This window comes from Dermochelys coriacea, chromosome 3 (assembly GCF_009764565.3).
Source record: "Dermochelys coriacea isolate rDerCor1 chromosome 3, rDerCor1.pri.v4, whole genome shotgun sequence".
Taxonomy (NCBI): Eukaryota; Metazoa; Chordata; order Testudines; family Dermochelyidae; genus Dermochelys; species Dermochelys coriacea.
In genome coordinates, this window is record NC_050070.1 from 2,693,954 (window position 1) to 2,717,170 (window position 23,217).

The following is a 23,217-nucleotide window of genomic DNA, read 5'->3' on the forward strand; positions in this document are numbered from 1 at the left end:
CTGGAGTTGGGAACTTTTGGTTAGGTCAAAGAGGAGGTCCACTATTGTTGCAAAGCCCGGTACAAAAGGCAGATAATATCCAGCCAATCCCAGGAATTGGCGCACTTGCTTCTTGTTGGCGTATCGGCTAGAGCAGAGGTTCCCCAACTTGGTTCGCGGCTTGTTCAGGGTAAGCCCCTGGTGGGCCGCAAGACGCTTTGTTTACCCGATCGTCCACAGGTACGGCCGCTTGCAGCTCTCAGCGGCCGCTGTTTGCTGTTTCCCAGACAATGGGAACCGTGGAAAGTGGTGCGCTTCCCGCGGCTCCCATTGTCCGGGAACGGTGAACCACGGCCACTGAGAGCTGCAAGAGGTCGTACCTGCGGACGCTCAGGTAAACAAAGCGTCTCGCAGCCTGCCAGGGGCTTACCCTGAACTAGCCACAAACCAAGTTTGGGGACCCCTGGGCTAGAGCTTGCACCTTATCAATCAGAGGCCGTAACTTGCCTCCTTCCACTATATACTCCAGGTACATCACCTCTTCCTGCCTTAGATGGCATTTTGTGGGGTTGGCCATGAGGCCCGCCTCCCAAAGGGCCTTGAAAACACTGGTTAGGTGTCAAAGGTGGTCCTCCAAACTGCCACTATAAATCATCTTGTCGTCTATTCGCTGCTGCATAGTGGTCGTGAGGCTGCAGTACTTTGTTCATCAACTGCTGGAAAGTGGCGGCTCCCCCATGTAGCCCAAAAGACATAGTTGTGAACTGGAAGAGGCCGTATGGCATGGGGAAGGCAGTCTTTGCCCTGGAGTTTGGCGTCAGGGGAATCTGCCAATACCCCTTTGTTAGATCTAGTGTTGACAAATATTTGGCTCCCCCTGTCGCTCCAGGAGTTTTGATGTGTTGCATTGGACACGCATCAAACTGGGAGATAGCATTGACTTTTCGGAAATCAATGCAAAAGCAGATGGTGCCGTTGGGTTTTGGGACTAGAATGATTGGGCTTTGCCATTCACGCAGATTCCTCCACAACTCCCATCTCAAGCATCATGTCCAATTCCTGGTGGACCGCGTCTCATCTTCCTGGGGAGGGGCCGACAGACCCTCACCCTCTGTCCTGGGGTTGTCATGATATGGTGGCTTATGACATCAGTCCATCCTGGATGCATTGACAAGATATCCAGGAAGTCCTGTATGAGACATTGTAGCTGTACTTGTTGTTTGGGGCTGAGGTCCTCACCAATTATCCCTGGCCCTAGGTCTAGGGGTTCTCATACTAATGGTCCCAGTTCCAATTCGGGGGGGGGGGAAGGGTGCAATGAATAAGGCCTCTCTGTCCTTCTAGGCTTTCAACAACAAGTTCACATGATACGTGCGTACTTCTTTCCATCACCCTGGTAGCCTGATTTCCTAATCTACTGGTCCTACCCAGCAAGACACTTCAAAGGGGCCTTACCACTTGGCTAAAAGCTTTGATTCGGTGGTGGGCAATACTAGTAGAACCCAGTGTCCAGGTTCAAAATGGCGTACCTTCATACCTTTGTAATGTTGTTGCTCCTGGGTTCACTGAGCTCGTAACAAGTTCTCTTGAGCGAAGGCGCCTAAGGCTTGCAAGTGCTCCTGGAACCATAACACGTATGGGTGATTCCCAGGACCTGTGTTTCTTGTGCCTCCCCGTCCTCTTGATCCAAGATGCCCCCAGTTTGTCTCCCATAGAGGAGTTCAAAGGGAGAGAACCCGGTTGAGGCTTGTGGGACCTCCCATAGAGCGAACAGTAGGGTAGGCAATAAGGCGTCCCAATGTCAGGGGTCGTCTTCTACAAACATGCAGACCATTGACTTGAGGGTTCCGTTAAAGCGTTTGACTAACCCATCCATTTGTGAGTGATAAACCAAAGTCCTGAGGGTCCGAATGTTCATGAGGCGACAACTCCGCTACCAATTTAGAGGACACATTGGTGTCCTGATTGGTTAGGATCTCCTTGGGTATTCCAACCTGAGCAAAAATCTTCACTAGCTCCATCGCGATGTTAAGGGCCATAGCCCTGCGTAAGGGAATGGCCTCGAGATAGTGTGTTGCATAATTGACCAGTTCAAGGATGAACTGGTTCCCTGTCTGAACTGGTCCCATGAGATCCATGCCAATTCATTCAAACGGTACGCCAACCACAGGGAGAGGTATGAGAGGGACCCTGCGTACCCCTTTTGGTCCGCCCTGCTGGCATTTAGGGCAGGAAGCACAATAATCCCTCACCTCCTGGTGTATGCCAGGCCAGAACAACTGGTGAGCTATCCTCTGAAGGGTCTTCCCTCTACCCAGGTGACCCGCCCAAGGTTTTGCATGAGCCAGCTGCAGAAGGCTCTGGCGCAGTCTCCAGGGCACCAAGAGCTGTCTGATGACTTCCTGGGTTCGGGGTTCCTGCACCACTCGGTAGAGACAGTCCCCTCAAATCTCAAACTATGGTCCTTGTAGTTGGTTTGGCATATTATCTCCCTTTTGGCCTGGGATCGCTGCCTGCTCCCACGCTCGACTTAAAGATGGATCTACCCTCTGCTCCTGTACAAAGTCCTTGTCACACTCCAATTCCCCTGGGGCATCTTCAGTAGGCTGCTCTGTACCCGGAGGGGACTTTGCAGGCGACTCAGGGGGTTGGGATGGTCCTTCTCCAGGTCAGGCTCCCTGAAGTGGCTGAAGAGGAGTTCCCCCCTTGTTAATCCTGTGGCTCTTCCTGCCGGAGGTTGACAGCCGTTACCTCAGAAGATTTCCCAAAATTCTGGCCAGTCTCATCCCACCACCACAGGGTAGGCTAACCTAGGAGCCATGCCAACTTAGAGGGTTTCTTCAAACCATAGATCAAGTCTTATTCATGCAGCAGGGTAAGGCTGTATACCCCCACTGATACACTGAAGGTGTATATTTGCCCCAGAGAGTTAAAGATCAGGAACAAGTCCCTCCTGAATAAGTTGTCCGACTACAGACCAAGTCTACTAAGGCTGTTGTGGGAACTCCTTCCACCCGAACTATTATTATAATTTTTTCCGGACCCTTTCTCCTGGCCCAAGGGCCGGCTACACAGACCTGCCCATAACTACGATCCACGTAGGGGCAGTCTTGCCAAAAATGGTCCTCTTGGCCATGCTCCCAGCAATGGTCACAGGTTCCCCCAGTCCCAGGGTCTGCCTTCAATGGACTCCATCCCTCTTGAGGGTCTCCTTCCCTGTTGGTCCAACTGATCGGGCGCCGGCCTTCACAGGTTGGGGGAGGAGTCGTGATTCCGCTGGGTCTATTTTGTGAAAGCTCCCCAAAGCTGGTCCATCCTTCCTTCTCGGACTCCTGGGCTTCCAGTCATGTCTCTGGCCCATCAGCCATCAAGTAGTCCTCCATTAATTCTACAGCCTCTGCCAGCATTGTCAGTGCCACTGTACCCACTCCTTCCCTCCACCCAGGAGGATCTGGATAAATTGCTCAAGGACAACCTTCTCTGCTACTTGAGCCCCTGACCTTTTCTCTGGCTCCAACCAATGACAGACGTTATCCCTCAGACATTGGGCTACCACCTGGGGTCTAGCCCCCTGCCGGTACCTTTCTTGGTGGAAGCACCATCGGTACATGTTGGGGTTGATTCCTGTCTGGTCCTGGATGGCGACCTTCACTCTCTCATATACTAGGGCATCTTGCAGATCTAACCCCCAGTAGGCCGCCTGGGCTGGCCCCATCAGGTAGGGCGCTAACAGGGTAACCCAGTTTTCTAGTGCCCATCTGGCAGCAGTGGCTACCCATTTGAAAGTCACCAAAAATGCCTTGGATTCATCACTAGGCCTCATTTTTGACAGTCGTATTGGCAGACCCGTTGGCAGAGCCCCCAGGTCCTGTCCAACTGGACTGGGGTTCGGCGCACCAGTCGGGCGCATCAACACAGCCATTTGCTGGATCAGGTGTTCTTGTTGGGTCTGGTGCTAGATAGCCAACTCTGGAAGCAGCTGCTGCTGCGTCATCTGGAGCTGGGGTTGATTAGCGATCTTCTGCATCAGCTCAGCCTGCTTCTGCTGACTTTCCAGCATCCATTTCAAAATCTTCTCTGTCTCCATCTTAGGCAAAGCAACAAGTTGGCAGGTGACAGAAGATTACTCTAATAATAATCTCCTCCCCTTGGGGCCCTTCAGCAGCATGCACCTACTGAACCCAATTTATAGAAAAGGCAATTAAACTGTTGCTTGTATCATAATAAAAAACAGCAGAATCAGTAATGGGCACCTCTAGAATGCTCAATTTACTCGCCATGGCTGAAAAATGCAGTCAAGTTATACTAGCTTACCAACTCCAATTTCTACTTGTTAATGTCATTCTAACAGCAAGAGTACTATACAGTCCCCAAAACAACAAATATTCTTAGTTTATTGGGTCATTATAACTGGACACTTCTACCCCTCTCCATCAGACCATTTTGATTTACCATCATAACTTCCTTTTTTTAAAGCTCTGCATTCTGCTACAACTCGGAGCTTAAGGCCAGAAGGGACCATCACATCATCTGTGTAATACAGGCCATTAAATGTCACCAAGACACTCTATAGTAAGCCCCAAAACTTTAATTAGACCAAAATATTTCAGTACAAATATTTTGAGCTAAATACGTATGAAGTACCCAGAAGTATGGCTAACACTAGCGTACACTTTGGGTAGTCTACCAGATACTTTTCTGCCACCCACTGGCTATCTCCAAGACAGTAGTTGCGTTTCTCCACTGCTATTCTTCCACATTTTGTGGATCTCTCTTTTGTGTATGAAGTTAGTGAATGGTTTTCTAAGACTGACTTACCATATGCCCACTGTTTTATTTGCAATAAGCTTTCCAACGAACAAAAAAAAAAATCCTACCAGAATGTTCTCTCAAGAAACCTCCTTCACTAAGTGATACATTTCAATATTCCCAAATCAGCATTTCCTACAGCTCACACAGAACATTAGAACAATTCTATAGTTATCTAGATCACTTCAATCCACATGGAAACTTTGCTATCTCCCTAATCCAGTGTTTGGTACCAATACCTCATTCTCAAGTCGTAAAAGAAGTCTGGCATAGGTAGTGTAATTTTGCTTGATTACTCCCTACACACTCCCTTCCAAAGAGTCTGGAATATCATTCATCTAGGCCTGATGCAACAACCACCTTCATTTCCCAATAACCTGCTCTTTTAAAATCATGCAACCTTGAAGTTATCATCAGTAGGACAATGTATCCTAGGGATCTGACCCTCAGCTACCTTCATGAATACCAAGAAAGAAAAAGCAATTCCAGCATTGAGCCATCTCAATCTCATCTGTCAATAAGTTTTCATCACTGCCCTTTAATATCTTTACAGCCTTGGCTAGCTGCTCATGCTACTTCAACATTTGAAGAATTATTTTTACTAACCTTCTTTTCATCATTCTTCTGCATGGCTATAATTCCTCCAGAGTCCTTGCGACCCTTTCTATCATGTTTGTATTTCCTGGGAGATATTGATGCAATGTTTAGAGAGTTATATTGCCAATATTAATTTCTTACACAATCTTTGAGTGTGCACATCCATTTTTCACAGAATACGCTTCTCTCATCGTTCCCCAGTCCATTCCTAACAAGGCAATCCTATTTACTGCATTCTTGCCATCTTTCTAAAAAAAAGTTTGTCAGAAGTTAAAGGGAAGCTAGACTTCTCAAGTTAAACACCAATACAGACTTAGTCTGGCAACTAATTTATTGGAATTTATTGGTGGAAATATTAGACAGATGCTAGTGTTTGTTTTCTCCAGCAGTCTACAACAAGCTTAGATAGTGAGCTCCTTCTGGATATCAGACTCCTCTATAACCCTAATGATAAAATTAAAGATCTGCAGAATAAAACTGCTCTCCAATCTGAACCAGAGATCATTAGGCTTGCACCATTCCCGGACATTACATTCTGGCGTTAGACAACGAATGAACTAACCCATTTAAATTAACTGGAGAACCCTCTGCACTTTAGCCTACTCATTTCAGTCTGGAGAGCGAGTGTAATACAGCAGTCTCCCAACAAAAAAGGGAAAGTAGGATCTGAATGCCAGATATCTGAATGCTACCATCTAACGTGTGCCCCGTTAAGAGGGGCACACCACAGGAAAGCAGTTATGATTTTTCCATGATTTCAGGACGAGAAAGCTGGATAGAGTATGAAGTAGATCCTCGCATATTTTGTACACTGTGGTAGGAGCAGGTCCAGGATGACTGACAGGTCCAGGATGACATGTCTACTGCTAGGTGACATACCATTATGGAAAAAGATTTTCTCTGGTGAGTTTATTTCTTGGAAGGAGTGAAGAAAGGAGTGACAACAGTTATGACTGTGTAGTTATAAATGACCATGCTTGAGTACACAGAACTGTAACGTCCATGTAGAGTGCCTACCTACTCAGGGATCCTGCAAGTGCAAATGTAAACAGGATTATATAAGGCAGTAGATTTGAATGCTCTGGTAAATAACTGTTGATCCCAGGAGGTGTATCACCTTTACTCCTCTAAGATAACCGAGGGATGGTTATTGGAACCAAATCCTGCATTCGTTAGCCAGACAAAACTCCCACTAAAGTCATACATATATTATAAGAGTACTCTCTTATTGCATATATAATCAGAGTATTCTTTTGGCCACTTTCTGTTACACCATGGCTACTCCTCTAATATCACTGGGGATCACACAGCAATGCAGTGTTCAAGCATAGAGGCTTGTTAGAATCAATACTGAGGAGTCTTGGCAAGAGTTGGATCAAAGATTTTGTTTACAGTAACCCAGTTTACCTGCTCTCTATGTATTTCTTAAGACTTATTTTCTTTACCAATATCAGGAGGAAGAACGAACTTTGACCTGTTAGTGAATTTTCAGTGAGCATTAAATATATACAGTGTATATAAATCTCCCCACTGTATTTTCCACCAAATGCATCCGATGAAGTGAGCTGTAGCTCACAAAAGCTTACGCTCAAATAAATTTGTTAGTCTCTAAGGTGCCACAAGTACTCCTTTTCTTTTTGTGAATACAGACTAACACGGCTGCTACACTGAAACTTGCTATTTATTAGCCTCCATGTAAACAAACCAAGAGAGTCATGGAATCCATGACAGCTGTGACAAATGTTGAGCCTCACAGAGTACTGAAGAAAACATAAAAGAAGTCATGTACTTCTATGTTTGTTTCACCACCTTCTGCATTAGTAGCCCTATATTTTAACATTTTGTCTCAGTACAGTTTCTTCTAGAAATCAAACAGGGGATTTAGTCCTCCAGTGAGACAGGCCACTGAATTCTAGTCCTTCCTCTCTGCAGCCAAAATTCCATCTTCAACAACGAAAAGGCTAGGTAATGGGGCTGGGTGTCATTTCCAGGTGCTCATTATGTCCCTTTGAGGAGAGAGGGAACAGTAAACTGTCTCTGCACCACAAACAGGGAAAGAATGAGAAAAAGGCCGTGATGTTAACACCATGCGTCTCCTGTGAAATTCCTCTTCATTCATTCCCTTGACAAGACCATTAGAGTTGGCATATTAAATACTGTAATTTTGTCCTGGCAATAATCAGAGAGAGGAGGGGGAGGTGAGGAGGGAAAACAGCTCTTAGAGGACTTGACCCACTTTCAGGTATCTTTTCTACTCATCCAATTAGCCAAGTGCTATTCAAGGTTTTAATCAGAAGTGAGATCAAGAAGGAAGGGGCAGCACTGATGTAATTAGAGACCGAGAGCCATGAAATACGTCTGCACGTGTTGCCGTTTTCTCCACTGTTTTAACTTATAAAATGTACACCATCTCAAAGCATGCTTCTTCTGGCTGGCTGTTCTAGTTGAAGGAGATAAAAGCACTTCTAGAGGATCACACCCCATTTTAGTTCAAAAATGTAGCTGATCAATGAGGATGCTGTAGCTTCCCTCACATCAAAAAGGGGCTTCCAAAAAAGGCAGCAAGCCACGTTAAAGCAGCACTGCCAATAAGGCCCACATTTTCTTTTTTAAACTAAGAGCCACCCGCTGAAAAACTGTGGCAGATCAGTGTTAAGTATAAGGAAACAGGTACTAAGTTGAGATAGGAAATTAGCTCTCAAGTTCTCTGTCATTGGGAGAAGCTGAAACAATCAAACTGAAAAACACTGCTTCAAAGCATCTGTATTTCTGTTTCAGAAAAATGCTCCCCCCCCACACACACACACAGGAAGAAGTGCACTGACCCTTTCCCGCTTCCCTAGCCTCCACAACATCAGAAGTGTGTTAAGCACTTGCCACAGATAGTTTTAGTCCAAAAAGGCATCCTAAAGATCAAGAATACAGACCACTGGATGCAGGCATCAGAAATCTATCCTCTAGAATGGTGGTTGAAGCATGAAGGGACATATGATTCTTTAGTGCATCTGGCATGTAAACATCTTGCGACGTCAACTACAATAGTGCCATGCTAGCAGATTGAGGGTCGTGATCATTCCCCTCTATTCGGCATTGGAGAGGCCTCATCTGATGAGCTGTGTCCAGTTTTGGGCTCTACAAGGAGGATGTGGAAAAATTGGAAAGACTCCAGCAGAGGGCAACAAAAATGATAAGGGGGCTGGAGCAAAAGACCTATGAGGAGAGGCTGAGGGGACTGAGATTATTTAGTCTGGTGAAGAGAAGAATGAGGGAGGGGATTTGATAAGTGCTTTCAACGACCTGAAAGGGGTTCCAAAGAGGATGGATCTAGACTGTTCTCAGTGGTAGCAGATGACAGAACAAGTAGTAATGGTCGAGGTTTACGATGGATATTAGGAAAATCTTTTTCACTGGGAGGATGGTGAAGCACTAGAATGCATTACCTAGGGAGGTGGTGGAATCTCCTTCCTTAGAGGTTTTTAAAGTCAGGCTTGACAAAGCCCTGGCTGGGATGATTTAGTTAGGGACTGGTCCTACTTTAAGCAGGGGGTTGTGGACTAGATGACCTCCTGAGGTCCCTTCCAACCCTGATATTCTATGATTCTATGCAAATGCCTGTGCTCGCTTTCAGGTGAAACTGTAAACAAGAAGCAGTAAGCATTATCTTCTGCAAGTGTAAATCTTGTTTTTCTGAGCAATTGGCTGAAGAAGTAGGACTGAGTGGACTTGTAGGCTCTAAAGTTTTATATTGTTTTATTTTTGAATGCAGTTTTTTTGCTACATAATTCTAAATTTTTAAGTTCAACTTTTGTGATAAAGCAGATTGCACTACAGTACTTGTATTAGGTGAATTGAAAAATACTTCTTGTTTTGTTTCTTACTGTGCAAATATTTGTAATAAAAAATATAAAGTGAGCATTGTACCCTTTGTATTCAGTGTTGTAATTAAAATCAATATTTGAAAATGTAGAAAACATCCAAAAGTATTTAAATAAATGGTATTCTGTTATTGTTTACCAGCACAATCACACAATTAATAGCAATTAATTTTTTAATCACTTGACAGCCCTAGTTTGAACCCTACAAGATCATGGGATATGATCTTAGTTCATTTTATTTGTGTATGAACAGATTATAGATTTTAAATTGTAAGTGAACATACATACATTTTGGGCAAGTCTACACTACAGCCTAAGTTGATACAACTTATGTTGCTCAGACATGTGAAAAAGGATGTGAAGACACTGTCCTACCGATATAGCTTCTGCTTCTCGACGAGGTGGAGTAATTATACCAACCGGAGAGCATTCTTCCGTCCGCATAGCACGTCTTATAGATTCATAGATACTAAAGGTCAGAAGGGACCATTCTGATCATCTAGTCCAACCTCCTGCACAGCGCAGGCCACAGAATCTCACCCACCCACTCCTATGAAAAACCTCACCTATGTCTGAGCTATTGAAGTCCTCAAATCGTGGTTTAAAGATTTCAAGGAGCAGAGAATCCTCCCTCAAGTGACCAGTGCCCCATGCTACAGAGGAAGGTGAAAAACCTCCAGGGCCTCTTCCAATCTGCCCTGGAGAAAAATTCCTTCCTGATCCCAAACAGGGCGATTAGCTAAACCCTGGGCAAGATTCACCAGCCAGATACTACAGAAAATTCTTTCCTGGGTAACTCAGATCCCATCCATCTAATATCCCATCTCTGGGGATTAGGCCTATTTACCCTGAATATTTAAAGATCAATTAATTACCAAAATCATGTTATCCCATCATATCATCTCCTCCATAAACTTATCAAGTTTAATCTTAAAGCCAGATAGATCTTTTGCCCCCACTGCTTCCCTTGGAAGGCTATTCCAAAACTTCACTCCTCTGATGGTTAGAAACCTTCGTCTAATTTCAAGTCTAAACTTCCTGGTGGCCAGTTTATACCCATTTGTTCTTGTGTCCACATTGGTGCTAAGCTTAAATAATTCCTCTCCCTCTCCTGTATTTATCCCTCTGATATATTTATAGAGAGCAATCATATCTCCCCTCAACCTTCTTTTAGTTAGGCTAAACAAGCCAAGCTCCTTAAGTCTCCTTTCATAAGACAAGTTTTCCATTCCTCGGATCATCCTAGTAGCCCTTCTCTGTACCTGCTCCAGTTTGAATTCATCCTTTTTAAACATGGGAGACCAGAACTGCACACAGTATTCTAGGTGAGGTCTCACCAGTGCCTTGCATAATGGTACTAAAAACCTCCTTATCCCTACTGGAAATACCTCGTCTGATGCATCCCAAAACCGCATTAGCTTTTTTCACAGCCATATCACATTGGCGGCTCAGTCATCCTATGATCAGCCAATATGCTCCAAGGTCCTTCTCCCCTTCCGTTACTCTAATTGATGCGTCCCCAGCTTATAACTAAAATTCTTATTAATCCCTAAATGCATAACCTTACACTTCTCACTATTAAATTTCATCCTTTTACTATTACTCCAGTTTACAAGGTCATCCAGATCCTCCTGTATAATATCCCGATCCTTCTCCGAATTGGCAATACCTCCCAGCTTTGTATCATCTGCAAACTTTATTAGCACACTCCCACTTTTTGTGCCAAGGTCAGTAATAAAAAGATTAAGATTGGTCCCAAAACTGATCCCTGAGGAACTCCACTGGTAACCTCCCTCCAGCCTGACAGTTCGCCTTTCAGTAGGAACCGTTGCAGTCTGCCCTTTAACCAATTCCTTATCCACCTTTTGATGTTCATATTGATCCCCATCTTTTCCAATTTAACTAATAATTCCCCATGTGGCACGGTATCAAACGCCTCACTGAAATCTAGGTAAATTAGATCCACTGCATTTCCTTTATCTAAAAAATCTGTTACTTTCTCAAAGAAGGAGATTAGGTTGGTTTGGCATGATCTACCTTTTGTAAAACCATGTTGTATTTTGTCCCATTTACCATTGACTTCAATGTCCTTAACTAATCTCTCCTTCAAAATGTTTTCCAGGACCTTGCATACTACAGATGTCAAATTAACTGGCCTGTAGTTACCTGGATCACTTTTTTTTCCTTTCTTAAAAATAGGAACTATATTAGCAATTCTCCAATCATTCGGTACTACTCCTGAGTTTACAGATTCATTAAAAATTCTTGCTAATGGGCTTGCAATTTCAGGTGCCAATTCCTTTAATATTCTTGGATGAAGATTATCTGGGCCCCCCCGATTTAGTCCCATTAAGCTGTTCGAGTGTCACTTCTACCTCAGATATGGTAATATCTACCTCCACATCCTCATTCCCATTTGTCATGCTATCATTATCCCTAAAATCCTCTTTAGTCTTATTAAAGACTGAGGCAAAGTATTGGTTTAGATATTGGGCCATGCCTAGATTATCTTTAACCTCCACTCCATCCTCAGTGTTTAGCGGCCCCACTTCTTAGTTTTCTTATTTATATAGCTATAAAATATCTTTTTTTCGATGAGATTACAAGTTTGGTTGATAAAGGTAATTGTACTGATGTAATAGACTTCTGTAGGACCTTTGACTTAGTACAGCATGACATTTGATAAAAAAAACTATAATATAAAATTAACTTGGTACACAGTAATGGATTAAAAGTTAGCTAACTGATAGGTCTCAAAAAGTAATTGTAAATGGATAATTATCACTGAATAGGGGATATTTCTAATGAGGTCCCACAGGGATTGATCCTTGGTCTGACATTAGTTAACCTTTTTATTAATGACTTGGAAGAAAAGAAAATCACTGAAAGTTTTCAGAGGACACAAAAATTGGGAAAGTAGTAAATAGTGAATAGAACAGGTCAATGTCAAAGCAATTTGGATCGCTTGGTAAACTGGGCGCCAGCAAACAATATGCATTTTAATACCACTAAATGCAAATGTATGTAGCTAGGAACAAAGAATGTAGGTCATAGTTACAGGATGGAGGTCTACCTCAGGAAACAGTGACTGAGAAAGCTTTGGAGGTCATGGTGACTAATCAGCTGAACATGAGCTCCCACTGTGGTCAAAAACTTAACATGGTCCTGGGCTGAATATACAGCGGAATCACAAGTAGGAGTAACAATTTGACACTGGTGTGACTGCTGCAGGAATCCTGTGTCCCGTTCTGGTGACCCAGGGTTCAGTAAGGATGTTGATAAATTAGAGAGCACTCAGAGAAGAGCCAGGAGAATGATTAAGGGACTAGAAAATATGCCTTCTAGTGATTGAACTCTGAGTCTGTCTATTTAGCTTAACAAGAGAAGAGCAAGAGGTGTCGATTTCTATAGAGTACCTACATGGGGAATAAGTATTGGATAACTGACTTTTCAATCTAGCAGAGAAATGGCTAGAAGTTAATCTAGACGAATTCAAACTGGAAATAAGGTTTTAATTTATTTATTTATTTTAAAGAGTGAGATCTCACAATTGCAACAATTTACCGGGGGGTGTGGTGGATTTTCCATCGCTGACAATTTTAAAATCGAAATTGGATAACAAAATTGGGTATTTTTCTAAATCATCTGCTCTAGGAATTCTGTTGGGGAAGGTCTATGGCCTCAAGACTAAATGATCACAATGGGTCCTTTCTGGCTTTGAAATCTATGAAGTGAAAATAGACTCCATCTCATTGGATTATAGTTTGTTGCACTTCCTGCTTGTCCTACACTGCACAAGACTGAAGAGATCAGGGTGTAAATACTGTAACAAGATGTTTAAATGTAAATAAAATCCCAGGAAATTGAAAAAAATTCATTAAATGCTTCTGTTAAGTATTTGTACATGTTTGTAAGAAGTATACAATCTGCAGTTTTCGCTTTAACTACCTTGTAGTGTCTGAACTGGTAAATGACAGGAGAATACTTTAGCTGCAGTCAGCAAGACTTTTCACTTAGAGTTAGTGTTTAGGAACAAGTAAAATACATCAGAAAATAAATAAAACTGCATTCACCACAGTCCTGGGATCCTGGGTGTGGCGCTTGGCCTTAAAACATTCTCCCCACTTTTCTAACCCTCCTCCCAAGCACGTGAGCCAGGCAGAGAGCTGAACTGAAGCTAAACCCTTGATCAACAGATCATGCAGTACCCATGCCTCTGTTACACAGTCTTTAGCATACAAATTACCATATGCCAGTACCAACAGGCCAAACTACGCTGTGGGTCAGTCTGACCAAATACCAAACTCAAACAAGCTCTACTTTTTCAAAGAATTTTGCAGGGAGCTTGCAAAGTTTCTTTTTAATAAAGTTTAAGTGTTTCTTATTTTTCCGCTCCCCAAAACAGACTGGAAAAGGAGCACAAAAGAAAGTTACATAGGTCTGAGATCCAGTTTTATGGTCTGCTATCTCAATCCATCCTGGAGAGCACCCCCACACCACCACATATAGCACTGGAAAGCTGTGATTCCCAGTCTCTCTCACCATGAACTGAACATACGTCTCTTCTACAACCTGAAGAAGAGCTCTGTATAAGCTCGAAAGCTTGCCACTCTCACCACAGAACTTCATCTAGTAAAAGATACTACCTCCCCGACCTTGTCTCTCTAATATCCTGGTACCAACACAGCTACGAAGCTGCATACTACTTGTGTCAATGTAATTTTTTTTATTTTTATATTTATTTTTTTTAAGTTTTAGTCAACCTCAAATGAAGTGACAGGGAGCAGAGAAAGCTGAGTGACCTGATGGATTATAACTTGTTTTCTTCTCCATAGCTTCACTATCAAAAACATGAAGTTCCTGCTGTGTAATGATTTCAGAACAGAGGTCCCCAAAGTATGGGGCATACCCCTCCTAGGGGAGCGTGGAAGGGCCAGGCCAGCCAGTCCCTCCCTGCCCTGCCCCGCCCCCAGTTCTGCTCCGATCCCACCACCAACCGTGTCCCCAGCTATGTGCCTGGCCACATCCCCAGACTCGGCACAGCTCCGCTCCCAGCCCCATATCAGCCCCCAGCCTCGGCTGCAGCGCCATTCCCCTAAAAATTAGTAATGCAAAACAAGATTAAAATCCATTGTTTTAAATTGAGGTGTCCTGCCTGCTGAATTAAAGTAATTCAAATCAGATCAGTGATTTGAATCAAAGCAGTTTAAATCAATCTACCTTGTTAATAACTTTGTCCCTGCCTTCACTAGGAAAAGAAATGATTACTCACCCTGTGCACTAAAACTGTGGTTCTTCAAGATGTGCGTCCCTATGGGTGCGCTTGCGTCTCCTGAACCTTTGAGCTGAGATTTTTCACAGCTGTATCCTTTCGGCCCATGCAGTCTTGTGCTCTGTGCTGTTATATAGCATGCAGCACAGGCAAATTGCCCTCAGTTCCTTCCCTACCGTGAAGCTCCACAGCAAAGGGAGCTGCAGCGGCACAGGAGCTAGCAAACAGAGCTCTAAACAGGGGAGTTTGAGTGGGAGTTTGTATTGTGCTTGTTTGGGGTTTGCTTTTGCTGGGGGGGTGGTCTTTTTGGTGTGGCTTATATTTCCCAGATTAACAGGATTTAGGTGGGAAGGAGATGACAGATACAGAGGAAGCTGTGGGAGTGACTCCTGCAGTGAAAGACACATTGAGCATGACTGGATGTGGAAGCTGTGGTATGTACGTGATCCTGGAGGGGGGAACCGGTAAGAGTTTTGTCTGCATGAAATGCCGTCTGATAGAGCTGATGGAGGAAAAGATCCGAGGTTTGGAGATGCAGGTGGAAAGTCTCGTTGAGTTTAGGAAGGGGTTTGAGCAGATGATGGAGCAAAGATATGAGTTATCTGAAGGGAAAAGCTCAGACTCTCGGATGGAAGCAGGGCTGGGGAATTTTGAGGAGAGACTGGATGAGGAAAGTGGTCAGTGGAAACATGTGACTCAAAGAACCAGGCAGAGAAAAAGACGGGCTAGTGAAGGAGAAAGAGAGCTTAGGAACAGGTTTGCAGAGTTGGAAAATGAAGAAGGGGCTCAGCAGGTAGTCGCTGAAGGTGGAAGGGTAAGGAAGAAGAGAAGAGAGGCTAGCCCTATAGAAAAAGGGGAAGAGTCAAGGGAGACTACACCAAATATGAGCCCCAGGAGGATACAGGATGGGTTGAAGAGAATTGTAAGGGAAAATAGGAATGGAAAGAACTTGCAGCCAGAGGGAACAGGGGAGACACTGGAGAATAGCACTGTCACCAGGAAAAGGCAGGTCTATGTGATCGGGGACTCTTTATTGAGAAGAATAGACAGGCCTGTAACTAGAGCTGATCCTGAGAATAGAAGGGTGTGCTGTCTTCCGGGTGCTAAGATAAGGGATGTAGACCTGAGGTTGAAAAGGATCCTCAAGGGAGCGGGAAAGAATCCCCTAATTATCCTTCATGTGGGAACAAATGATACAGCCAGATTCTCGCTGGAAAGTATCAAGGGAGACTATGCTAGGCTGGGGAAGACGCTTAAGGAAATTGAGGCTCAGGTGATCTTTAGCGGGATCCTTCCTGTTCCTAGAGAAGGGCAACAAAGGTGTGACAAGATTATGACTGTCAACAGATGGCTTAGGCAGTGGTGCTATAAGGAGGGCTTTGGGATGTATGGCCACTGGGAGGCATTCACGGACAGAGGTCAGTTCTCTCGGGATGGACTTCATCTGAGTAGGGAAGGAAATAGACTTCTAGGATCAAGGCTGGCACAACTGATAAAGAGAGCTTTAAACTAGGAATTGGGGGGAGATGGATGGGAGATGTCCAGAAAATCTCCACGCCAGATTTTAGCATTGAGAGGGAAGAAGATGAAGTAAGAAAGGATACAGCCATGGGTAGGAGAATGTATATAAGGAGCGAGGGCGGTGTGGATACTAGTCTAATAGGTTATAATGGCTGTAGAATGACTGTACCTAATAGGGTACAAAATGTGAGCGAGGCCAAACAGCAAAAATTAAGATGTTTATACACCAATGCGAGGAGTCTAGGTAACAAAATGGAGGAACTAGAGCTACTGGTGCAGGAAGTGAAACCAGATATTATAGGGATAACAAACATGGTGGAATAGTAGTCATGACTGGACTACAGGTATTGAAGGGTATGTGCTGTTTAGGAAAGACAGAAACAAAGGTAAAGGGGGTGGAGTAGCATTGTATATCAACGATGAGTTAGAATGTAAAGGAATAAGAAGCGATGCAATGGATAAGACAGAGTCTGTCTGGGCAAAAATTACATTGGGGAAGAAAACTAGTAAAGCCTCTCCTATGATAGTGCTTGGGGTGTGCTATAGACCTTCGGGATCTAATTTGGTTATGGATAGAGCCCTTTTTGATGTCTTTAATAAAGTAAATACTAATGGAAACTGCGTGATCATGGGAGACTTTAACTTCCCAGATATAGACTGGAGGACCAGTGCTAGTAATAATAATAGGGCTCAGATTTTCCTAGATGCGATAGCTGATGGATTCCTTCAACAAGTAGTTGCTGAACCGACTAGAGGGGATGCCATTTTAGATTTAATTTTGGTGAGTAGCGAGGACCTCATAGAAGAAATGGTTGTAGGGGACAATCTTGGCTCAAGTGATCATGAGCTAATTCAGTTCAAACTAAATGGAAGGATTAACAAAAATAAATCTGCAACTAGGGTTTTTGATTTCAAAAGGGCTGACTTTCAAAAATTAAGGCAATTGGTTAGGGAAGTGGATTGGACTGAAGAACTTATGGATCTAAAGGCAGTTGAGGCCTGGGATTACTTTAAATCAAAACTGCAGAAGCTATCTGAAGCCTGTATCCCAAGAAAGGGGAAAAAATTCATAGGAAGGAGTTGTAGACCAAGCTGGATGAGCAAGCATCTTAGAGAGGTGATTATGAAGAAGCAGAAAGCATACAGGGAGTGGAAGATGGGAGGGATCAGCAAGGAAACCTACCTAATTGAGGTCAGAAGATGTAGGGATAAAGTGAGAGAGGCTAAAAGTCGAGTAGAGTTGGACCTTGCAAAGGGAATTAAAACCAATAGTAAAAGGTTCTATAGCCATATAAATAAGAAGAAAACTAAGAAGGAAGAAGTGGGGCCACTTAACACTGAGGATGGAGCGGAGGTTAAAGATAATCTAGGCATGGCCCAATATCTAAACAAATACTTTGCCTCAGTCTTTAATAAGGCTAAAGAGGATCTTGGGGATAATGGTAGCATGACAAATGGGAAGGAGGATATAGAGGTAGATATTACCATATCAGAGGTAGAAGCGAAACTGAAACAGCTTAATGGGACTAAATCGGGGGGCCCAGATAATCTTCATCCAAGAATATTAAAGGAATTGGCACCTGAAATTGCAAGCCCATTAGCAAGAATTTTTAATGAATCTGTAAACTCAGGAGTAATACCGAATGATTGGAGAATTGCTAATATAGTTCCTATTTTTAAGAAAGGAAAAAAAAGTGATCCAGGTAACTACAGGCCAGTTAGTTTGACATCTGTAGTATGCAAGGTCCTGGAAAAAATTTTGAAGGAGAAATTAGTTAAGGACATTGAAGTCAATGGTAAATGGGACAAAATACAACATGGTTTTACAAAAGGTAGATCGTGCCAAACCAACCTAATCTCCTTTTTTGAAAAAGTAACAGATTTTTTAGATAAAGGAAATGCAGTGGATCTAATTTACCTAGATTTCAGTAAGGCATTTGATACCGTGCCACATGGGGAATTATTAGTTAAATTGGAGAAGATGGGGATCAATATGAACATCAGAAGGTGGATAAGGAATTGGTTAAAGGGGAGACTGCAACGGGTCCTACTGAAAGGCGAACTGTCAGGTTGGAGGGAGGTTACCAGTGGAGTTCCTCAGGGATCGGTTTGGGGACCAATCTTATTTAATCTTTTTGTTACTGACCTTGGCACAAAAAGTGGGAGTGTGCTAATAAAGTTTGCAGATGATACAAAGCTGGGAGGTATTGCCAATTCGGAGAAGGATTGGGATATTATACAGGAGGATCTGGATGACCTTGTAAACTGGAGTAATAGTAATAGGATGAAATTTAATAGTGAGAAGTGTAAGGTTATGCATTTAGGGATTAATAACAAGAATTTTAGTTATAAGCTGGGGATGCATCAATTAGAAGTAACGGAAGAGGAGAAGGACCTTGGAGTACTGGTTGATCATAGGATGACTATGAGCTGCCAATGTGATATGGCTGTGAAAAAAGCTAATGCGGTTTTGGGATGCATCAGGAGAGGCATTTCCAGTAGGGATAAGGAGGTTTTAGTACCATTATACAAGGCACTGGTGAGACCTCACCTAGAATACTGTGTGCAGTTCTGGTCTCCCATGTTTAAAAAGGATGAATTCAAACTGGAGCAGGTACAGAGAAGGGCTACTAGGATGATCCGAGGAATGGAAAACTTGTCTTATGAAAGGAGACTTAAGGAGCTGGGCTTGTTTAGCCTAACTAAAAGAAGGTTGAGGGGAGATATGATTGCTCTCTATAAATATATCAGAGGGATAAATATAAGAGAGGGAGAGGAATTATTTAAGCTCAGCACCAATGTGGACACAAGAACAAATGGGTATAAACTGGCCACCAGGAAGTTTAGACTTGAAATCAGACGAAGGTTTTTAACCATCAGAGGAGTGAAGTTTTGGAATAACCTTCCAAGGGAAGCAGTGGGGGCAAAAGATCTATCTGGTTTTAAGATTCTACTCGATAAGTTTATGGAGGAGATGGTATGATGGGATAATGGGATTTTGGTAAGTAACTGATCTTTAAATATTCAGGGTAAATAGGCCAAATCCCCTGATATGGGATATTAGATGGATGGGATCTGAGTTACTATAGAAAATTCTTTCCTGGGTATCTGGCTGGTGAATCTTGCCCATATGCTCAGGGTTTAGCCGATTGCCATATTTGGGGTCGGGAAGGAATTTTCCTCCAGGGCAGATTGGAGAGGCCCTGGAGGTTTTTCGCCTTCCTCTGTAGCATGGGGCATGGTTGACTGGAGGGAGGCTTCTCTGCTCCTTGAAGTTTTGAACCATGATTTGAGGACTTCAATAGCTCAGACATGGGTGAGGTTTTTCATAGGAGTGGTGGGTGACATTCTGTGGCCTGCGCTGTGCAGGAGGTCGGACTAGATGATCAGAGTGGTCCCTTCTGACCTTAGTATCTATGAATCTATAAAGGGGAAGGAAGGTGGGTAGGGGAGCACCCACAAGGACATGCATCTTGAAGAACCACAGTTACTGCATAGGTTAAGTAACCATTTTTTCTTCTTTGAGTAGTGTCCCAAGGTGGTCCACTCTAAGTGATTACTGAGCAGTTCCCATTAAGGAGCAGGGGGCTTCAGAGCTGAGTCTAATATCAAGGAAACACAGCATCGGAAGCAAAGTCATGAGTTATTGCATAGAGCTTGGCAAACTTTTGTACAGAGGTCCAAGTCGCGGTTCTACATATATTTCAATGATGAGACTATTTTTGAGAGGTGGACTATTTTGAGAGGAGGCTGTAGAGGTGGAAATAGACCTCTTTGAATGAGTTGGTATGTCAGTGGGTGCTTGGAATTTATAAGATTGCATTAATTGTTGTTACCAATTGGATAGCCACTTGGGAAGTTTTTGTTTAGTGACTGCAGACCCTTTTGATCGGTCTGAGATTGGAGACAAAATTTGGTAATCTTTCTGAAAGGTTTAGTACTGTCAAGAGAGGTGGCCAGGGCTCTCCTGACATCAAATGTGCGTAACAGCACCTCTTCTTTGCCTCGGTGAGGTTTAGGGTGGAAGATCGGAAGTTGAACTGTCCGTAGTGATTGACTCCCAGGTCTGCCAGAAGTAGTAAAGGTGGTCACTGAAGGAAGGCATGCAAGTGAATCAATGCAACTAGTAAGACTAGGGATGGTACCTCAGGACCTCAATAACCCTGTCAAAATTGGTGCTTGGAGTTAGAAGTCTGGGAGGTCAAAGATCGAGAAGTGAGTTGTTTCCTTTTCTGGAACCTCTGCCTCTTGTGTTAAGATCGTACCATCTATGAGAGCTCAAGTATTGGGCGCGCAGACGTCTGATGCATCTCTGTGAGCAAGTGCATAGACCCCAAGAAAATGCAAAGTAGCCCTGGAGTCCTTTAACATGTACAGAGATTCATCCATGTTGTTTGCGAACAGTTTAGTACCATCAAAGATGTGGTCTTCAGCCCTATTTTGGACCCCCTTTGGAAACTGTCAGAGTTGAAGCCAGGAAGCCCTCCTTATAACTACCAGTACAAAAACTGAACAGGCAGCAGTATCAGCAGAGTCGAGGGAGGCCTGCAGTGGGCCTCCTGCAAGAATTGCCTGGAACTGCGCTCTATGTTCTGCTAGTAGATGCTCAATACACGAGTTCAGTTGGTATAGTATGTATGATTCTATTTCACCATTAAAGCCTGCTAACTGGTGATTCAGAATTGTAAGTAGCTGAAAAATCCAGTTTTCTACCAAACAAGTCAAGGTGCTTGTGATCCTTGTTGTAGGGCGTGGATTTAGTATGGTGCTGCTTCCCATGTTTGCTAACTGCATTGACCGAAGAGTTAGGAGAGGGATGAAGAATAAAAATTGAGTCCTTAGATGGAACATAATATTTCTTATCTGCTCTCTTGCATGTAGGCAGAATTATGGTTTTCTAGAGGAGGAGGCTGCCCATCTCTGACGGGTGGTGCTCGAAGCCCTAAGGAATTGCTGGTGATAGGTCACTCAAGGGTCCCAGTCTAGCCAAAGAGGTAGCACATATGGCAGAGGGTGGAGGCATCCATAGGTGTTCATACCAGCGAGATGGTGGCTATGGTCCTCTCTCACAAGTAATACCAATCTTCTCCCAAACATTTGGAAAAGAACCTCTGTAGGAATGGAGAAGAGAGCCTTACACAGATATTTGGGATACTGAGGCAAGATCGTCATCAGAATCCTCCTCTTCCAAATCAATCTGCAACAGTGAAGCTCTGGAAGAAATGTGAAGTGAAACTATCAGTACCAGGCAAACATCCAGAGATCTGGAAATCCTGATTCCAAGAGTATATCACAGCCAAGCAATGTTGAGTGAGGTGTCTTGAACACAGCAAGGTCTTAAGGTAAACGAAACTCCCACAGAACTGATTGTGTTGTCAGTACCACGTCCATGAATCATAGAAAATTAGGGTTGGAAGAGACCTCAGGAGGTCATCTAGTCCAACCCCCTGCTCAAAGCAGGACCAACACCAACTAAATCATCCCAGACAGGGCTTTGGCAAGTCAGGCCTTAAAACCCTCTCAGGATGGAGATTCCACCACCTCCCTAGGGAACCCATTCCAGTGCTTCACCACCCTCCTAGTTTAATAGTGTTTCTTAATATCAAACCTAGACCTCCCCTACTGCAACTTGAGATCATTCTTCCTTGTTCTGTCATCTGCCACCACTGAGAACAGCCTAGCTCCATCCTCTTTGGAGCCCCCTTCTGGTAGTTGATGGCTACTATCAAATCCCCCCTCATTCTTCTCTTCTGCAGATGAAATAACTCCAGTTTCCTCAGCCCCTCCTCATAAGTCATGTGCCCCAGCCCCCTGATCATTTTCGTTGCCCTCCACTAGACTCTCTCCAATTTGTTCACATCCTTTCTGTAGTGGGGTGGTGGAAAGAAAACTGGATGCAATACTCCAGACATGGCTTTACCAGTGCCGAACAGAAGGGAATAATCACTTCCTTCAATCTGCTGGCAATGCTCCTACTAATGCACCCCAATATGCCGTTAGCCTTCCTGGCAACAAGGGCACACTGTTGACTCATATCCAGCTTCTCGTCCACTGTAATCCCCACGTCCTTTTAGGCTGAATTGCCGCTTAACCAGTCAGTCCCCAGTCTGTAGTGGTGCATGGGATTCTTCTGTCCTAAGTGAAGGACTCTGCACTTGTCCTTGTTCAATCTTAGCAGATTTCTTTTGGCTCAATCCTCCAGTTTGTCTAGGTTCCTCTGTATCCTAACCCTACCCTCTAGCGTATCTACCTCCTCCCCCCCCCCGCTTAGTGTCATTCGCAAACTTGCTGAGGGTGCAATCCATCCCATCAGCCAGATTAATGAAGATGTTGAACAAAACCAGCCCCAGGATGGATCCCTGGGGCACTCCACTTGATGGCAGCTGCCAACTAGACATTGAGCCATTGATCACTACCCGTTGAGCCAATGATCTAGCCAGCTTTCTATCCACCTTATAGTCCATTCATTCAATCCATACTTCTTTAACTTGCTAGCAAGAATACTGTGGGAGACCATATCAAAAGCTTTGCTAAAGTCAAGATATATCACATCCACTTCTTTCCCCCTAGCCACAGGGCCAGTTATCTCATAATAGAAGGAAATCAGGTTGGTCAGGCATAACTTGCCCTTGGTAAATCCATGTTGACTATTCCTGCTCACCTTCCTCTCCTCCAAGTGCTTCAAAATGGATTCCTTGAGGACCTGCTCCATGATTTTTCCAGGAACTGAGGTGAGGCTGACCGGTCTGTATTTCCCTGGATTCTCTTTTAAAAAAAAAAAAAAAAGGTGGGCACTATATTTGCCTTTTTCCAATCATCCAGGACCTCCCCCGATCACCATGAGTTTTTAAAGATAATGGCCATGGCCTGTGCCAAAGTGATAGTGGCTGAAGGAGCTGACTGACAGTACCACTAATCTTGATGGCTCTGAAGAGAGTCCAGACTGAGCCGCAGCGAGCTTCTTCGATACCAGGTGAGAAGCGGTAGTGCTCTTTTTGATGTCTTACTCTGACAGTACCAATGACCTCTCCGAGTCCTGGCTTTTCAATCTTTAGGTTTGGCGGTGTTCTCAGTACCTGAGGAGCCAGCAGCCTTTTAAGTACCAGATTGGAGAGCAGTGGGTATTGAAGTGGCTGCAGCCTTTAGAGACTAACTTCTTTGAGG

The 23,217-nt window shown here is 43.9% G+C and overlaps 1 protein-coding gene across 14 annotated transcripts in view; it reads right to left on the reverse strand.

The window, feature by feature from the left end:
• ASXL2 (ASXL transcriptional regulator 2) overlaps positions 1-23,217 on the reverse strand; it is a 236,576-nt gene that overhangs the window by 182,159 nt on the left and 31,200 nt on the right. Inside the window, exon 2 of one of the 14 annotated variants that reach the window (XM_043509990.1) lies at positions 5,395-5,470. The exons of the other annotated variants lie outside the window; for them this stretch is intronic. Coding sequence (XP_043365925.1) covers positions 5,395-5,418 — 24 coding nt within the window. The 5' untranslated portion in view covers positions 5,419-5,470. The remainder of the gene's footprint in view (positions 1-5,394; positions 5,471-23,217) is intronic. 14 annotated transcript variants of the gene reach the window in all.